This window comes from Oxyura jamaicensis, chromosome 1 (assembly GCF_011077185.1).
Source record: "Oxyura jamaicensis isolate SHBP4307 breed ruddy duck chromosome 1, BPBGC_Ojam_1.0, whole genome shotgun sequence".
NCBI classification, from domain to species: Eukaryota; Metazoa; Chordata; class Aves; order Anseriformes; family Anatidae; genus Oxyura; species Oxyura jamaicensis.
This window is the reverse complement of record NC_048893.1, coordinates 21,862,077-21,880,596: the sequence shown is the minus strand read 5'-3', so window position 1 is coordinate 21,880,596 and position 18,520 is coordinate 21,862,077. Positions and strand designations below refer to the sequence as shown.

The following is an 18,520-nucleotide window of genomic DNA, read 5'->3' as shown; positions in this document are numbered from 1 at the left end:
TTTTTTTTTTTTTTTTTTTTTTTTCCTTAGTTTGTAATGAAAATTATCTATTCATTGGAAGAGAGCTAGTACTATTAGTTAAAAACCCTGCTGTGGAAATTACTATTTAGGCATTTCTTGAAAGGATTTTTGACAAAGTGACCCATTACTCTTTCTACAGAACAGTCAAAGTATTGCCTATAAATTCTGTTTAATTTCTGGTTTATTGACCTGATACATAGTCATTCAGATCTCATTGGATCTATCCTGCAGTCACAAAACACCATTAAGGATTTATTCTTGATCTCAGTAAAATAGAATTGTGTGTCCTGATTAGGTTGCTTCAGCACACTCACACATAAGTGACCAGTAATCGTAATTTTTAAATGGTAGTCTGCTTTTCCATGATCAGAACTCAACCTTAAGATTATAAAATAATATAATGTTACATATACATATATATGTATATATTTTTTGGATTAAAAAAAAAATGTTACTGTGCCTATAAAAAACTTTAGTTATTAAACTTCAAGATCTCAGCTACTATTAATTCATTACTGTGAAAAATGAGTGTACTGAAAATGCTGGAGCCAAAACTGTTTAATGAACCTTAGATAATCAGGTTTTCAGACACTGTCTCACTAACCTGTATAAGCCATACACCACAGGCTAGCCTTAGTATAATACCTCAGTCTTTGTGCTTTTGGCATACCCCTTTTGATCTTGCCACTATCACCTCATTCATAACAGTTGCAGTTTCTCCTGGATAAAAGTTAGAATGCAATGCATTGCCCAGCTGTGTACTGCTCATCTGATTTCAAAGTTATTGGGTGTTTTCAGGTTACAGCCTGGACTGGAAATAAGTAGAATCATCTAGTCCCTTTGTGTAATTATGATTAAATCTTCTAAAAGATTACTGTGAATTCAGTTGGTTTTGGATTATTTCTTTAGCATGAGATATATGTTTGGGGTCTGTGTATGGTTAAGTGGGAGAGAATAAATCCTTGCCAAAGAGAACAGTGTGCACAAATTTGAATACGTTGGAATTCCTTCACTGTTCGAAGTGTCATTAGCATAGGTCTCACAATGACTCCTTTCTGCAAGCTAAAGGCACCAACCCAGGACATGATCTGTATGTATTTTTTATTATTATTATTATTATTTTTTATACAGCGAAGAGCTCACATTTGTGAAGGCAGACACTAAGAATTTGCAGAATTAGGATTGTAAATCAGTTCAAGAATTCTTTGCCCATTCCTAGTTTGTAAATGAAAAGCTCTAAGATCTGGAAACTTTTAGGTACCACAGTGCTTAACTTCAGTCAGTCCCAATGGTAGTAATCTATCATTGTCTAAAGTTTGATATTTTGAATGATTTGGCTCTTTGATTCTTTTCATCACAACAAACAATTGTTCTAGAGGGATTACAAATGATCCTCTGAAGCTCTAGCTGTTGTACATTTTCATATACCAGTGTATACCAGTGAAGATTGGATGATTTAAGAGTGGCTTGTGCCTGTAAATGTTAGGCCAACAAAAGATCTAGCTTAGTAGTCCCATAACACCATTTAATTCATAAAATCTAAGTTGCAGAGATATTTTTATAAACACAAGTGATTTGCATGCTGGAGTTACTTGTTTGCATAAGGAATATAAATGAGTATAAAAGTCAATTAAAAAAAAAATTAAAAGTTGATATGTAGTAACGTACTTTTACCTGACAGCCATTTATTCAACAACAACAGCTTAAAAAAGAAACATTTACTTTAATGATAAATAATTTGATGTCTCATCACAGATCTGTTAAATTAAAGGTAAGATCTTCATGATTTTTTTTTTTTTTTTTTTTTTTTTCACATTAGGTCAATAGGCCCTAAAAATGTAGTTTGAGGGAAAGACAATGAAAAGGTATGTAAAAGTGTATATTGAAAAATTATATTTTACATGGTTCTTTCCTATACTACATAAATTAAAATTTTGAATTGTATTGTCTGTAACTAGAATGTACTGTATTATGATCATTGGTCAGATCTCAGTTTTCAAATTTCTGCCACCTTCTGATTACATCTGCCTCATGATTTCATTTTGCTTACAAGTTTTTCATTTTAACTTACTTAAAACTTGAAAAGAGAAACATATCTGTCTCTACATATATGCTTACAATTTTTGCATAAACACTGAGACAATGCATGACCAATTTAACCTATAAAATCTGTGTGTGTGTTAATGCCATTCATAATGGAAATATTTATAATGGTTTAACTGTAGCTTCATGAGTTCCAGCATGATAAAATAAATAAAGGGTTAGACCAGAAAAAGGAGTTTGTTTAAAGGCAGTGAGCTCTCTGTAGAAAAAGAATAAGTGATGGCTATTTCATAGAGAAATGAAGCAGAGAGAAATGAAGCATAGAGAAATGAAGAAAAATGAAGCAGCTGCATGAGTATTCAAAGGCACAATGACAAAAGACTCTTCCCATTGCTGACTGAATTCCCCCAATCTTCTCATAAAAATGGACCTCATAATATAAAAAGTAAAGAACAGTGGAAGCAATTTTTCCAAAGTTCATCTTTTTTTATACCCATGTCGCAAAATAATAGGATTTTTTTCCTTCAACTATATTATACAATTCTCTGTTTCTTTCTTTCTACCCATTCTTTTTTCTCTGAGGTCACTTAGTTCCATTATATTTTGCATATGCCCAGCTCATTATGTGATGAATGTGGGTCCATTTCTCTGATAAGTTACATTAATACTAATGAGACTGTTAAGGTTTCATATACTCTATGTTTAAGCAGAAAGACAGAAACTACTGTTCAATCAAAAAGCATATGTATTGGTCTCGGTAAATATATTCAAAATGTTTTCTTTGGATGGCTCTGAAAATTGAAGATATTCACATAAAGTACTACTTTTTATGTTTATATAAAATGTGTTTATATTTATTCTTAATGTGTTCATGCTAATATGAAATGTGTTTTAAATGCATTTCTTGAGAATATTTTTACTCAAATGCATACTGTTATGAATATATTATCATGTATAGATGTTACAGAAAAATATTTGAAACTTGTTTTGTTGTGGATTGGAAACTAAAATTTTCAAAGGTTTCTTTTAAAAGAAACTGTGCCATAACACTAGTTCTCAGATAATATATATATATATTCTTTCTCTGTTTTAGGAAATTCCTCGTAGACATGGGAATCTGTCTGGTTAAAGCATTGATCTAGTCAATTCATTTATGCAATCATTTCGATTTGGTTCAATATTACCTAACCAAACAGAACAAATTGTTTGTTTTTGGTTTTAGGTTTGCTTAATTTATAACATTTTTAATAACATAATTTTCATTACATTAGCTTTTTTACTCATATGCTTAAAACCAAGCATGTTAATTCATAGGTTTGAGACTGATGTGCTTGTGGAAAGGCAAAGAAAAAGATTTTCTCATGCTACACATACCAAGCACACTATACCACACTATGCCAAGGCATTCACCAGTCAATCATTCAATTTGAATACTGGGAAAAAGTAACAATGCTTTGTCGAAGTATTTTGAAAAGGGAAATTCACTGAGATGTAGTTTGCTGGCTGCACAGACATTTAAATGTTGACAATGTAACAGAAAGAATCTCAGTTTCAGATAACTTCAATGTTCATTAATGAAACTATGTAATTCAGCTTCTGGACAGCTATTTTAAGATGTTTCAAAAACACAGCTCCTATGACTGAAAAAAGCATAAGAAATCACCCAGGCTAACTCAGGAGAAAGAGCCAACTGATTATGAAGACCCATTGACCTGATGAATGATAACTACTGAGTGGAGTGAAAAAGTCTTAAAGAACATCACAGGTACAGTAATAGTTGAAAGTCCCTAGCTGTCTCCTTTAAACTTCTTTGGAAGGCCTTAGTAACATGACAAACATCTATATGAGTTTCTCTCTCTCTTTTTTTGGGTAATGAAGTCAATCAGAACACAGAATCTTTCACAGAATCAGCACACAGAATCTTTTGACACAGTAAATTATAAGATGTGAAAATTTTTGATAGACATCTGTTTCTTTGATTTTTAAGTGTTAGTAAGGCAACAGCATATATATCCACTGGGTTACTGCTTTCCAAATTTTCCATTGATTTCTCTCCTGTTATTTCAAAGTCACCTTTATTGAGATAAGCATCTGCTACATTCCCCTGTCAGAGACAGGATACTAGGCTGAACAGACTTTCAGCTTAATCCAGTCTAGCTGTCATACAGTCTTACAAACTGTAAGTTCCAGAAATGAAAAGGATCAGAATTATTAGTTGAGGTTCAAAAATATAATACAATCATACAAAATAATAACCATCAGGACTCCTTCACTTTACAAACATATAAAACTTCATACTCTCGCTTTGAGGGTGAGAAGGGGGAAAAATCCTTCCACTAGAAAATATAGTCACAAAAATTTAACAAATAAATTCACACACTGCAGGGCATACACACACACACGCAGGCATGCACATACATACACCCACATGTGCACACATACATACACACACACACATGCTTAGAGTTTACACTTCATTCTTCTGATGCCATGATTATTATTTTATTTGTACACCCACCTTTACTGCACATTCTAAACAAACAATAGACAACAGTGTAAGGACTTTTTTTCCTTAAAACTGCAACAAAACAAGTCTCAACATTTGCAAAACATTCCTTTATTATTAGAAATAAATTATTTTGTATAAAAATTAGCATGCTTTGACCATTGCATTTATTTTAGCATAACCCAGGACTTAAATCTGTCAGCCATCACAAGAAACAAACTCATCTTCTTTTACAAGTTGAACAATGTAGGACAGGAAAGGAAATTGTCACAATCACAAAAAAGTACTTACAAAGATAACATCAGACATGATTTATTCAACAGCTTTTTTTTCACAAGCTAACATTTTTTTTTCCTTTTGTGATTTACTCCCATTTGTGAGTGAACAGTTCAGAGATTTGACACTGTCTCTATGTTATAAAACTGGACTTTTCCTTCCCCTGTCACTTTTTGCCTTTTGCCTCTTGTTTAATCCTTGTCTTTTAGGAGACTGACTATTGATTTGAATGTAGACTACTGATAATACCAAGGCTGAATTCTGTTGATGGTAAAGTCTTTCTTTGCCAGATCCCATCCTGGAGTTCTTCCAGTGAATTTTATCCCTGCTTAGTTTGCCTGATTGCTGTAACTGACATAAGTTGTCTTGGTAGAGGAGGCTGTAAACAAACAAACAAACACACAATAACAACAAAGAGCAAAGTTCAGTTTTTTTGAGAAGCAAAAGGTAAAGAAACATTTAGTATTTGAACTCAGAGAGTACTCCACTATATTTCCAATTGCTAGTGGAATAATATTCAAAAGTTCAATAAAACATAATCAGTAGGTAATTTGGATCTCAAGTTCTGTGTTCTTGGTGGTAACTTTTGTTTATGACTTGGAGAAGCAAAGGCCAAAAGAGAAGAAAAACAATGAGAAGTGGAAAAGAAAGGTCCTGGCAAAGGCAATAGAAACTTTTTCTACAATATTTTGGTTATGTCTTCTGTATGTACCACCAGTGTTTTTAGTAGCTATCTGTATTTTGCTATTGATTTTAACATACCGGTAACAAGTACTTTCAATGTACTATTTGTATGGTATTATTTTAGCTGATTCTGCATTGACTTTTTTTTTTTAAAAAAAAATATATATATATATATATATTATTTATTTTAGATATATATTTTTTTCCTCTCTTCTACTGGTTGAAGACAACTTTGTAGCTGGTTGTGCTCTCCATCTAGAAGGGGGCTATATGTTCCTTGAAAGAAACAAAGCCTAATGTGAGAAACATCTCTCCAAGCAACTGACACAGGGTACCTAATGCCGATGGCACGTGTTCTCTGGAAAGTCTTCAGGCACAGAACATCTCTGTATACACGAGCCAGCAGAAATGCTTACAAGATCCTAAGCCGTGTTTTAAAACTGACATGCTACCATGGTATCCTAATGCTGATTGTCATCTGACCAGATTCACCTTTGGTTAAAGCTGAAATCCCTCATTCAAAATGAAGCAATAAATTGAGAAAGTTAAATATCTTTACGATTCAAAAAAGTTATCAGCTGTGAATTTGACACAGAAATTTGTGTCCGCTTCTAATCCTTTGTCATAAAAAATGTGACCCAAGCCTATAATTAATATAGTGGCGGGACTATAGTGTTGGGAAGAGGGAAGTGATGATATCAGGTCTCACAGGGGGCTCCCTAATTGCAAACCAATTGGGTACAAGGCAAACTTGTACCCAAGTTTGGTACAAGTTTTTTTTGTCTCTATAATAAGGTCTATGTCACTCTGCATAGAGAGCAATTTAGCTTCCCAAGTATGTTTTATGTTCCATCTGCTACAGACATGTTCTGCTTATGACAGTGAAGACTGCCACTGGCAGAATGAAGGTAAAAATTGCCTGATCTATAGATTCAAAGATCTTAATTCTATTCCCATGCCTTCTTTCCTTTCCTTTCTTTTTCTTCTACTTATTTATTTATTTATTTATTTATTTTAGATAGGTTCTTCATTCTGTCTTCTAAATCCATCCTGACAATCTGATGATTTGGAAGAGCAGAGTATAGAAACCAAGAAATGACAGTTTCCCTCTCCTGCACCTCTTTTCACTAAAATTGCTGCAATATACTATTTTGCAATGTAAATAATTATGCTTACTACTTGCTTCATATTTTCTTTGTGTTTCAAATAAATTTGATTCTAATATTGCATTCATTTTGTAAGACAAAACAGAACCAGACCATTGTAATTCATCTGTCACTACATTTTTTTTTTTTTTTTCCTAAAAATTTATATACAGGAATGAATAACTGAAAGGCAGCTGCAAAATTGAATATTTCTTACTCCCACTTGCACAGGTAGCTCCAGTGTGCTGGAGTACTTTTTGTCTGGAATCGTGTCCAGAAGAACTTTGTGTCTGGAAGAGCTATTTCATGAATGGACTGCTTTTGGAACACTAAGCAATTCTTTCACATATATCTGCTGATCGATCACAGTAGTCCAGCACCAACATGAAATAACTTTCTTTGTGTTTATTGGGACACTTGAAACCAATATATCCTCATTTACAACTTTCAGATCTTTCAGATGGGATGTACTGCTCCCATCTGAATTCTCCCATGCTCCCACAGTTGGATTTCTGACAAGATTCCATTTTTTTTTTTTCCTTTGGCTCTTTAAGTTCCTTCTGAGAATAATATAGGACTGCTGAAATGGCACCAAATTCCTGAGAGCATAAAAGGATTTTATTCCCAGCTAAGAAATAACAAATAAATGGACATCTGCAAACTCTGCACATTTATGGGAGGAAAAAAAAAAAAAAAAAAAAAAAAAAAAAGCTTAAAAAATAGCTTAACATATTATCCCATATCAGCTGAATTCATTATAACTTTTCATGTGTATGTTCTTAGCCTACAGTGATACAATATAATCGGATTTATCACAACTCAGTAAGCTGAATTATTTAAGGACATTTGCAAGAAGCTCACAAAACAGACACACAAATTTGTTACCTCAATTGATTTAGACTAACTTGTTAATTTGCCATAACTTGATTGTATGTCTAAACTTGAACATTTTTGACAGAACTAATTTGGGATTGATCAAGAAACAAAAATTATCCTACTGAGTTCTGAGTACTGTTGCTATAAAAAAATGATAACAGAGGAAGCTATTGTAGCTACTAGTTCAAAATCTGTTAAATTTAGTATCTCCAAACACTTTTTTCACTTGTTAAATATTGCAAGTGTCTTTACAGTTCACTGTAATAAACCTACAGTTACTGTGTGGGAATCTGAAAGCTTCAGCAGCTGGTGTCCTGCTATTTAAGACTGTTAGCATTTCATAGTAATAACATGAACCACATTTTGGCAAGCTCAGATGGCCAGAAAAAGTAACAAACTTGGCTCAAAATATTTCTGGGAATGAACTCTCTTTTCTAGCTCCAGTTACTACACTGCTGTTGGCATGAGACAAAGAGAAAAATAATAAAATAAAAGAGGATCTAAAGCATTTTAGAATGATTACTGGGAGCTGACCTATATGACTTTAAAGTACTTGTCATTGTTATGTCTTCTGTAATTACATTTGGATATTTTTTCTTCATTCTGTTTCCCCGATACAATTTCTTTTCCATTAAATATGAATGTATTTCTACAAAAAAGGTGACTGTATTCACGTGGGGGACAACATGGAATGGAGGTTGTTTACCTGGAAGAGAATGAACGAGAGAAAGCAGAGCTGTCTCTGGATGGGAAGCCAAAGGAATTAACTGACTGTCTCATCTTATATCTCACCTAGTTATGAGAATCATCTCTACCAGCATGTGTGCATAGGAAAGGGAAGGAATCACTACCCACTTCTGGAATGCTTAGAATATCTTGCTTTTTCATGATCAGCTTCATATGTTATCAGTGAAAACATCTTCCTCAAATGGAGACAATATAAGAAAACATTTTGCAATGTTAAGAAGTTGTTACTGTTGAACTAGTGAAAAGAAGTTATTTTGAGTTGTGCACTGAGAATTCACAGGAACTTCCAAAAGTTTTGATGATAACTATTTTGGCAGAAAAGAAGGAAACTGACCAAATCCAAATGGTACAGAACACATTGAGAAGAGAGAATCCCATCTTGAGGCCAAAAGCTCAATTATACAGGGACAATGCAAATGACTTGGGTCTGATTTTTTTTCTTTGGAGCATTATCATGCCTGGATCAAAGCCTAGTCAGAATATACTCCTAGTGAACTCTCAAAATGACATTGATGTGCTACTGTTAAAATCATGTTCTGAGCTCAGTAAATACGCATTATCCTGTGTACCTCACACTACTGGAGAAACAAACTTGCTTCCAACAGCAGCTGTTTCTATGAATTATGCATAGTCATAGTTTAAAGAATATCAGACAGAGCATTTCTTAATTAGACACAGTAGATAAGCACCAGACACCGAAGACTATATTTCCTACTCTATTTCTCACCCTAGTGTGGAATCCCTCCTTTGACCTTTCCTCAGAAGTTGATCATTTTGCAAACTCAGCAAAATACACTTCTTTTTCCCTTCTGAATTTTCTTTGGGAGACTGCTAAAGATTTGACAAATTATTGAGTTCTTCACATTTCCATGATGTTTCATGACTCTAAAGGAGATTCATTGCCTTTCTCCTTTTGCCTTTTTTTATATATGATAATGTGAAGCTGTATAAACACATATCTCAGTCTGGTGGACATAAACATTTTGAAGGTCCATGAGTTCAGCAAGACAATTAGTTTGCACTCAGTATCCTCCATGCATCAGCAACTACAGAATGGTAAACCTATGGAATATTTTTTATATAGTCTTCAACCTGGCAAGCTCTGGTTGAATACGGTGGGGGTCTGTGTTTTTATGAAATTACATTTTTCTTCAAACTTGGCACTTCCTAGCCTAAATGTGCTTAAAAAAAAAAATAGTACTATTCAATCTCCTGTCCACATCATCAGAAAGTAATGAAAAAGTCAAATGACTGAAAAATTAGTCTTTAACTGTAACAGCTTCTGTCCACCCCATGTGTCCTTTAGTTCCTCAATGGATAACTGATTCTCCACTACTACTAACCTCTGGGGGGTAAAGTTATTGGTTCTATTAATATTTGCTTGTAAGTATTTATTATTAAGTCCAGTCTATAAGCCTGTATGTCATGTAGCACAATTGAAGCTATAACCTCTGTTCTGTTCCAAACAGAGATCTGTAATTTAGAGATGTGGCAAATTCAAGAGCTTTCCTGACACAGGAAATAACTTCTTTCTATTAATAACTCATGGCAAATCAGAACATGTAATAATTTAGTTGTATAGGAATTAACATATTTTTGTACCAAGATGAGTAAGATCACAATAGATGAAGTATTAGAATGAGTCCAGAGGAGGGCCACAAAAATTGTAAAGGGGCTGGAGCACCTCTCCAGTGAAGACAGGCTGAGGGAGTTGGGATTGTTCAGCCTGGAGAATAGAAGGCTCCAGGAAGACCTTATAGCAGTCTTCTAGTACTTAAGGGGGGGCTACAAGAAAGCTGGAAGGAGCATAGTGATAGGACAAGGAATAATGAATTTAAATTAAATTAAGGTAGATTTAATTTAGACAACAGGAAGAAATTATTTACTATTAGGGTGGTGAGGCACAGGCACAGGTTGCTCAGAGAAGCTATGGATGTCCAATCCCTGGAAGTGTTCAAGGCCAGGCTGGATAGGGTGTTGAGCAACCTGGTCTAGTCAACATCTGGGAAGATGTCCCTGTCCATGCCAGTGGGGTGAAATTAGATGATTTTTTCTGAAGGGTCCTTTCCAATACAAACTATCCTGTGATTCTATGAAATGCTTTGATGGGAAGTGTTATTCTTGGAAGTGTTAGTGATCATGAGCTGTGATAAATGAACAAATTAACAATAAATATTAACTTTGGGTGGAAAGGTAAAAAGGATTATTTTCACTCCTATATCTAACAGCAAAATAAAAACATTGTTAACTTTCCTATATTTTTTCAATGAGACTTTGAGTTTTGAATATATAGTGATGACCATTAATACACTTTATGAATTGCCAGGACAAACTGCTGACATACTGTGACAACTGTCATATCAATGAACAACACAGCAAATTAGCTTTATCTAAAACAGATTATTATTAAAAAAAAATAAAGAAATAAAAAAAAAATATGTGCCTTTCCAAAATTTGCTTGTGATTTTTTTTCTTTTAATTTCTTGTTTTACCTAGCCTCTTATTATCTATGAAAATCAATTTATTTGAAGCAACTCATTCCTGCATTCAGCAGTAGGTTAATTCTGACACATCTCTAGATGCATGCATAACAAGCAATGAAAAGAATAAAGGGAATTATTAAAATAAAGTGCATTCTTGTAAACGTACATCTATTAGGAAGTGCTGCCACTCTTGACCATGGGAAAGTCTATGGATGACTTACTGTTGGTTTCAAGACTTTCGCATAGTTCAGTTTTGACCTCTCCATTTGGTCTGTCATTTCCTTTTTGGGTCAGTTTGCTTTGCATTGTGGCAGCTGTCACTACAGCCTTGAAGCTCCTCTTCCGTTTTTGAACATTCTGCTCTGGATGAAAAATGATAATATAAACCTTGGGCATGTAGAGCATGCCCAGAGACACAGAAGCACTTAAGCTCATGGAGACAGTAAGTGTTGTTGTCTGGATGTACATCTGGGGAAGGAAAGAAACAACAAAAAAATCATTGTTATATTGGTTTAACATATGAAGGCAAATAAAGTAGTTATCTTTAAAACACTAGCCAAAAAACAGAAAAAAATAATGTTCTTCCTTTTTTTTATACATACATCAGAAAGACACTTGACTTTTCTTTTAATTAAGTATGGCTTGAGAGGTGGGCCTGTGCAACATGAAGTTCAACATGGCCAGTTGCAAGGTCCTGCACCTGGATCTCAGCAATCCCAAGCACAAATACCGTCTGGATGATGAGTGCATTGAGAGCAGCCTTGTGGAGAAGGACCTGGGGATGCTGGTTGATGAGAAGCTCAATGTGAGTCAGCAATGTGAGCCTGAAGCCCAGAAAGCCAACCATATCCTGGACTGCATCAAAAGAAGCACGGCCAGCAGATCAAGGGAGGTGATTCTCCCCCTATGTTCTGCTCTTGGGAGACCTCACAAAGAGTACTGCATTCAGCTTTGGGACCCCAATATAAAAAGGACATGGATCTATTAAAGCCCTTTCAGAAAGGGCCACAAAGATGATCAAGGGCCTGGAGAACCAGTCCTATGAAGACAGGCTGAGGGAGCTGGGATTGTTCAGCCTGGAGAAGAGAAGGCTCCAGGGAGACCCTATAGCAGTCTTCTAGTACTTAAGGGGTACTAGAAAGCTGGAGAGAGAGACTTTACCAGGGATTGTAGTGATAGGACAAGGAATAACAGCTTCAAACTAATAGAAAGTAAATTTAGATTGGAAAACAGGAAGAAATTCTGTACTCAGAAGGTGGTGAGGCACAGGCACAGGTTGCCCGGAGAAGCTGTGGATGCCCCATCCCTGGAAATGTTCAAGGCCAGGCTGGATGGGGCGTTGAGCAACCTGGCCTAGTGGGAGGTGTCGCTTCTCATGGTGGAGGGGTGGGGTTGGAACTTGATGATCTTAAGATTCCTTCCAAACCAAACCATTCTATGCCAGTATGATTCAGTGGCTGCTTTATGTTTTTATTTTTTTGTTTGTTTGATTGATTGTTTTAACCTTAAAAGTAGGCACTAGAAAAAACATAGCATTTATTAAACTTAATTCTCATAAAAACAGACAAGATTCTTTAGCAATTGCTATGTGAATAGTTCAGGCCAAGAGGGGTGACAATAGGGTTAGACTTGTATCAATTATTTTAATGGACAAAAGTCTCTACTACCATATGCCACGTGTAGTTCAGTAGTGTGTACAACATGGTTCAACCATGCAATGAGCATAATGCAGAAGCTAATGAAATTTTTGACATATTTTTTGACTTTCAAGCCTGGAAAAATAGTTTCTCCCTAGTGAAGCTTTAATATTATTGAAGTTTTTGTTTTTGTTTCTTAACATTTCCACCTTACCATTGAATTCAAGCCACAGTGCTGCTCTGTTCACACATTAAAAAAAAAAAAAAAAGGACTTCAGTCTCTGAAGCAGACAAAAACTGACATTTCTGATCTATTGTTCATTGTCACCTACAAAAATAAAGCAATTCTGGTCTTCCATAACCCCATAAGAGAAAATTAAAATGATAATTCCATAAGAACAGCAGAGAGAAGCTTTTTTTTTTTTTTTTTTTAATTTATTTTTTATTATTTGGGGAAGTATTCATATACTACACTAGAAATATTTATTGTAGTTTTATCCAACACTTATTTTTCCTAAAGGAATATATTTTATTAGACATTTTATGAGACAATTTTATTTACTATTCTGCTTGTTTTGCTAAAGTAAATAGGAAATCTCTCAGTAATCATGTTGTTATACTGAAAAAACGACTCTGAAGTAAAACCTACTCATTGTCTTGGAAGACACTGTCTTTGTTGTCAAGCATGATTTTAAGCACTAGCCAATACTATCGCTTTAAGCTGGAGATAACATTGCATTTAGGAGAAAAGTACAGATATAAACTGGTGTGCAGTCACCATTAAGCTGAACATTTTTGAATGTATTTTCATTTACAAAGTTTTTCCATTACTTTCTCCCTAGATATCACAAACAAACTGTGTTCTTACTTAAAGCACCATTAGCTGAGTAATGTGACAAATGTATTTCCAAAGAGTAGACTCTCACTGTGACCCAATTTGCAAAGCATCAGAATGATTACACAGAAAACTGCCCAAGATTCCCAAAAAATGAGGCAAGGACCCATCTACTCTTTAAGAAAGATGGAAAATGCTTCAAATTTTATAAAAAGGTGAATCTGGTTTCAGGGACAGCATGAGACTGAAAAGATGATCACAAACTCCTCCTGTGTTGAGGAATGTTATAGGAAGAATATCCCTCTTCTTTCCAATAATACACCAAGATAATACATCAGGAAATATATACAATGGAGTCATTTCTCACATCAGTGAAATAGCTGTGTTCCTTTCAAATTCCAAATTGACAGCTGCGTGCCTGAAAACAGATCCTGACTGTCATTTTGCATGAGTACTTCTAATGAAAACTTCATATGATTACATTCATAGGCATTTTTTTTTCAGACTTCCATGAAGGACCTTTCTGTAGATGCACATTCACATGCAGACAGCACCAATGATCTGAACCAAATAAGCTGATCTCTAATTGAACTGGTGCAACATTGGCTTTTAGAGTATTGCATTATGTGGTGTCCAAAAGTAAAAATATTTTGGTTCCTAAAGATGCTCATATTTCCTAACGGAGTTTGCAAATCTGAAATCAATGCAAGTAAGACCTTTAACAATCTGTATTGCATATGAAAATTCCATTAAGCATAAAAAGTGTTTTCCTGAAGCCTTACTAGTTTTGAAAATCAACCCCGTGGTTATTAAGTGACTAGTTGAGTATCACCCAGGGATCCTCTAACAATGCCTGACATTGAAATGTTTTTTTAAGTCTAAACACTTAATACCTGACCCATAAGTTTTTTTTTTTGTTTGTTTGTTTTTTTTCTCTTATGGTTCAATATAAGAATCGTAGGATAAAAAAGGATAAAGATCCTTTGGATCTTATAGGGTAAAAAACATACATTCATATATCACTAGCTATATTAGCAAAAAATATTTGCATCATGGTATGGGCCTTTTTGAGAAGGTCTTTTTGAGAAGGCCCACAATGCCAAGCTCTTACAAATACCAAAGAGGAACAATCTCTTCCTGAATGTTTCCATACAAGTAAACCTTATAGGTGAATCAATTCTAAATCTGACCATGCATTCACCACAATAATGAGAGACCATGGATTTCAATACACTTAGTGCAGGTATTTTACATGAGTTACATCATTGTGTTTAACTTAGTTTCTGTGGATTCAGTTGAAATGACCAGCACAAAGTCCTATCTGAAAAATATCTAAATCACAGGTTCTTTCATGTTGCAGATTACATTTCATATACAATGAAGTTTATTTCTAATGGTGACTATTTTTGAACCATCTGTTAGTCATATTGAAGAATTAAATCCAGAGTGAGTAGGGGATTTTCTGACAGAAATTTTTCAAATAGTGATTACAATCTTTAGAGATTTTAGGCCTCATGGACCCGGTTCTGCATGGATTGTCCTTACTACATACTATTTAATTAAACTTATGAGAAAGAATGACTTCACAAAACTTTCTAGACCTTGAAAGGAAGGCTTTGAAGATGTACTTACACATTGTGTGTGGTATGTTACTGACATTTTACTCCAGTGAAATTGCATACTCAACTTGAGACTAGTTGTCAATCACTCTGATTACTAAAAAGTCTGGGCCCAATTACTCTTTCTACTTCTTTTTAAATGGTCAGTTTCAGGATAATAGTCTGCATACAAGGCAGGAACATGTCCTGTATCTAGTCCTTCCTGTCTTTGCAATCCCCCTTCCTGCAGCCCAAATCTAGCAAACACTATTCCCCACACTTGATTTGACTTTTGTCTGACTCATTTTATCCCTGACAAGAAGACAACCCTGTTTTATTTTTGTGCATTATGGATATTTTTCATTATCCTTGGAGCATAACTGCGTATGAGTTTTACAGAATTGGCTTCTTTGAAAATCAAGCAGCAACAAAAGTAGCAAAAAAATGAATTTTTTTTTTTTTTTTTTTCAGAAGTCTCACAGTGGTAGCTAACTCCCAGTTACAGGAGAATAAAGGTTCCGTTCTCACAACAGTTCAGATTCATGGTTACATAGAAATGAATTTTAGCACTCCTCACACTAAAATCCCTTCTGAATTACAATCTTTTTGTCCAATAAAGCTTTTCACAGATATAGCAAAGGCTGCTATATCTGTTCTCCTTGTTCTTGACAGTCAGAACACATGACAGAAAACTAAAATCACAGCAGCACGCACACACACACACACACACACAGGAAACACTATGGGAAAAACTTGAGGCCTAAATACCTTTCTGTTTCCATCTGCCACCTTACCTCTATTCCAGAACTGATCCAAGGCTTATGTACTGTTTTCCACTCTCATAACTGACAAAGCATCTCATAGAAATGATCCGGACCCTCTGTCCCCACTCCTATTTCATAAATGACCTTCACATTTTCCCCATCAGAAGGATCTTACTTGGTGACACAGTCTTTGATGGCTTCAGGCATCTAAAATAGATAATGGTTTTGTGGATATCTAGGGATTTTCTACCTTCTAACATGTCTTCTAGGACTAACTATCTCCTTCTGTCTACTGAAACTTATAACATAGGAAACACTGGGGTAGTAAAAAATAATATTTAAAAATATATACATTTCAAAATTACTTCCTTTATTTGGAAGCACTTGAAACTGAATTACTTCCTTGGTAACCTGAAAAATGTTTATGCATCAAATCTGGTGTGTGCACCAAAGTGTCCCAATTCAGGCAGCTGAGTAACTACCTCTCAGCTACGCCTAACTATTTCGAACTGAAATATCACCCACGTGCTTGGTCCAATGCTTGCACCATCCGCTTGGTGCTTGCAGAGGCAATGTCATGCATGTAGCATGGAATGAGCTCAACCACTTTCATTAAAGATCAAAAATAGTGGTAATGTCACATTTTTTTTTTTTTTTTTTTTTTTGTCCAGTTTGCTTCCTTGGTTTGAGTCCTCCCCTGTTTTCACACATAGGATTTTATTCTAGCTTCCTTCAGACTTGCTGTTTTTCTTAATCTATATATTTATTCTTTCTACTCAGTTTTAGTAGGTCAAATAGAGGGTACCTTTCACCTGGCCGGTTCCCTAATCTGATTTTAACAGTATACCCTAGAGATGTAGGAGATATGGTTATTGTGACTTCTTGAGTGAACTGAATCTAAGTTTTCCACTTTGGTGGAAATTCTCTAGCTGCTAGTACTTAGAACAGATGAACAAGTCCAGTACTGAGTGAGTGCTCAGCTACAGAGGGAGGCTTGGTATATACCACAAGCTTTCTGTGTGCCTAATGTAGATCCAAATCAGCTACTTGTGCTCCAAAAAGAAGTGCAAAGAAGTGTTTAAAAGATTCAGCTGGCTATGGCTAACTGTGCAATTTGCCCTTTAGAAGAACAGATTAAAGAAACAGCCTCAGTATCGATCACTGGAGTCTGAACAACCCTGCTGAGACAGATATATCCAGATAGGCACTCTTGAATGTGTCCTACGCTGATAGTAACAGAGCAGAAGATGGAATTGTGATTTCATTTTTCCCTTATCCTTGTTATCAGATACTTCATGTCTCTTCTATGAATCTTCTTGTCTACTTCAGCCAGTTTCATTTTTTAAGGCCAGAACTGTAGCAAGCATTATTTCCTGTAAGGGATTTTAGCTACCAGTCTCTACCACCACTCTTGCCCTGACTCCCTGATGTTGGAATCAACTACTAGATCATTCATAGCCAGAAGATAAATGATACATGATACAATAACAATATATGCCATCTATCTACATGCATGCCACAAATTGGGAAAGACAGAAAAAACGTCTCTCAGTTTGTAGTGGAGAGAGCAAAGGTATTTTCAGTAAAACACAGCATTGGTAGCCAGTTTTCCTTTACTGCAGAATTTAGAGTGCTTAGGAAAAAAAAAATAAAAATAAAATAAATAATAAAAAAATAAAATAAATAAAAAAGTTCCTCTCTTAAAGTGAGCATGCCATAACACTAAAATTGCTTTTGCGTGTGTTGCTGCTTGCTTACTAAAGAGTTGATTAGATGACAGCTCTTACGGTTTCACAGTTGTGTTCACAAACCAGAAAGAAACACCATGGAATTAATTCCACACCAAGAATTAACATGGAAAAGGCTCACTGCAGGCAGATACATTAGAAGCCTGGAAACACTACAACAGAGAGGTAACAATGTTGGCAAGCAGCCAATAACTAACAAAAGGATTCATACTTCTCTGCAGAACCTGCATCCCCATAAGCTTACACCTACATATTTTTATTCTTTTCACAGCCCGACATACTTTTCCGGTCTGGACCTGTGGGAAGAAAATTTATATTTTCTTGAGGAAAAGTATTGCAGGTACAAGTCAGTCATCATTGTTTTGCTCACATTGACATAACAATATTATTTTCCAGGTATAGGACAAACTTCATGCAGTGAGTCTTATTCAAACATTTGCTTAGTTAGAAAAAATGGAAAACTACTTAACATATATATTTTTTAACCTTTTAAAAATATTCCTTACCAAAATATTAATTAAAATGAGGCTGCAAAAGAAAGTCAAATCCTTTTCACAAACATGGAAGTAACACATTCATTAGGGTATTATCTCAAGCAGTAAACATAGATTGTGATTCTGTAGCTTGCAGAAAAAAAATGAGAAAAATTATCTTTATTGTTATTTGTACATTTCAGTTGTTTTCAGAAATTTTATGAGAAAGAAAAGATCTAATGACTGATTTCAAAGCGAATGTCACCTTTAAAAATATGAACTTTCATAATATGTTAGAGGAGCTATGAAAGCTTGTGGCCTCAGTGGAACATAAATATACCTGCTTTTCAAAAACTGAATTATGGTAATGGTATCACTGTTTAGTTTTTCCAGTTTAAGTCTAATTTTGACCTTTCCAGCAATATTTATAAGGATTCTTTCTACCCATAAAATATTTTATGTAAAGATGGAAATGACTTTACTAGGTCCCTTTTTTTTTTTTTTTTTTTTTTTTTTTTTTCATTTCTTTATTATTTAAAGGTACAAATGATCTGTCAACCACTCATTGCACTCATTGGAAATATGTTCAACATCTGCATGTTGCAAAGCTTGCATTGCATATGTTCCCCTCCAAAGTGCTTTTTCACCACATGCCTAAAATTAACCTTAGTTCTCCCAAACACT

General features: G+C 34.8%; 1 protein-coding gene across 8 annotated transcripts in view; it reads right to left on the bottom strand.

Annotated features, from left to right (window-relative positions):
* Positions 1-3,280: 3,280 nt before the first annotated feature.
* GRM8 (glutamate metabotropic receptor 8) overlaps positions 3,281-18,520 on the bottom strand; it is a 374,392-nt gene continuing 359,152 nt past the window's right edge. For 7 of the 8 annotated variants that reach the window (XM_035309242.1, XM_035309177.1, XM_035309214.1 and 4 more), the window contains 2 exons: positions 11,003-11,249; positions 3,281-5,225 (listed from right to left, as the gene is read on the bottom strand). In XM_035309242.1, the coding sequence (XP_035165133.1) occupies positions 5,176-5,225; positions 11,003-11,249 (297 nt within the window). In that variant the 3' untranslated portion in view covers positions 3,281-5,175. Of the gene's footprint in view, positions 5,226-10,947; positions 11,250-18,520 lie in introns of all 8 variants that reach the window. The other variant, XM_035309196.1, reaches the window with a different exon arrangement.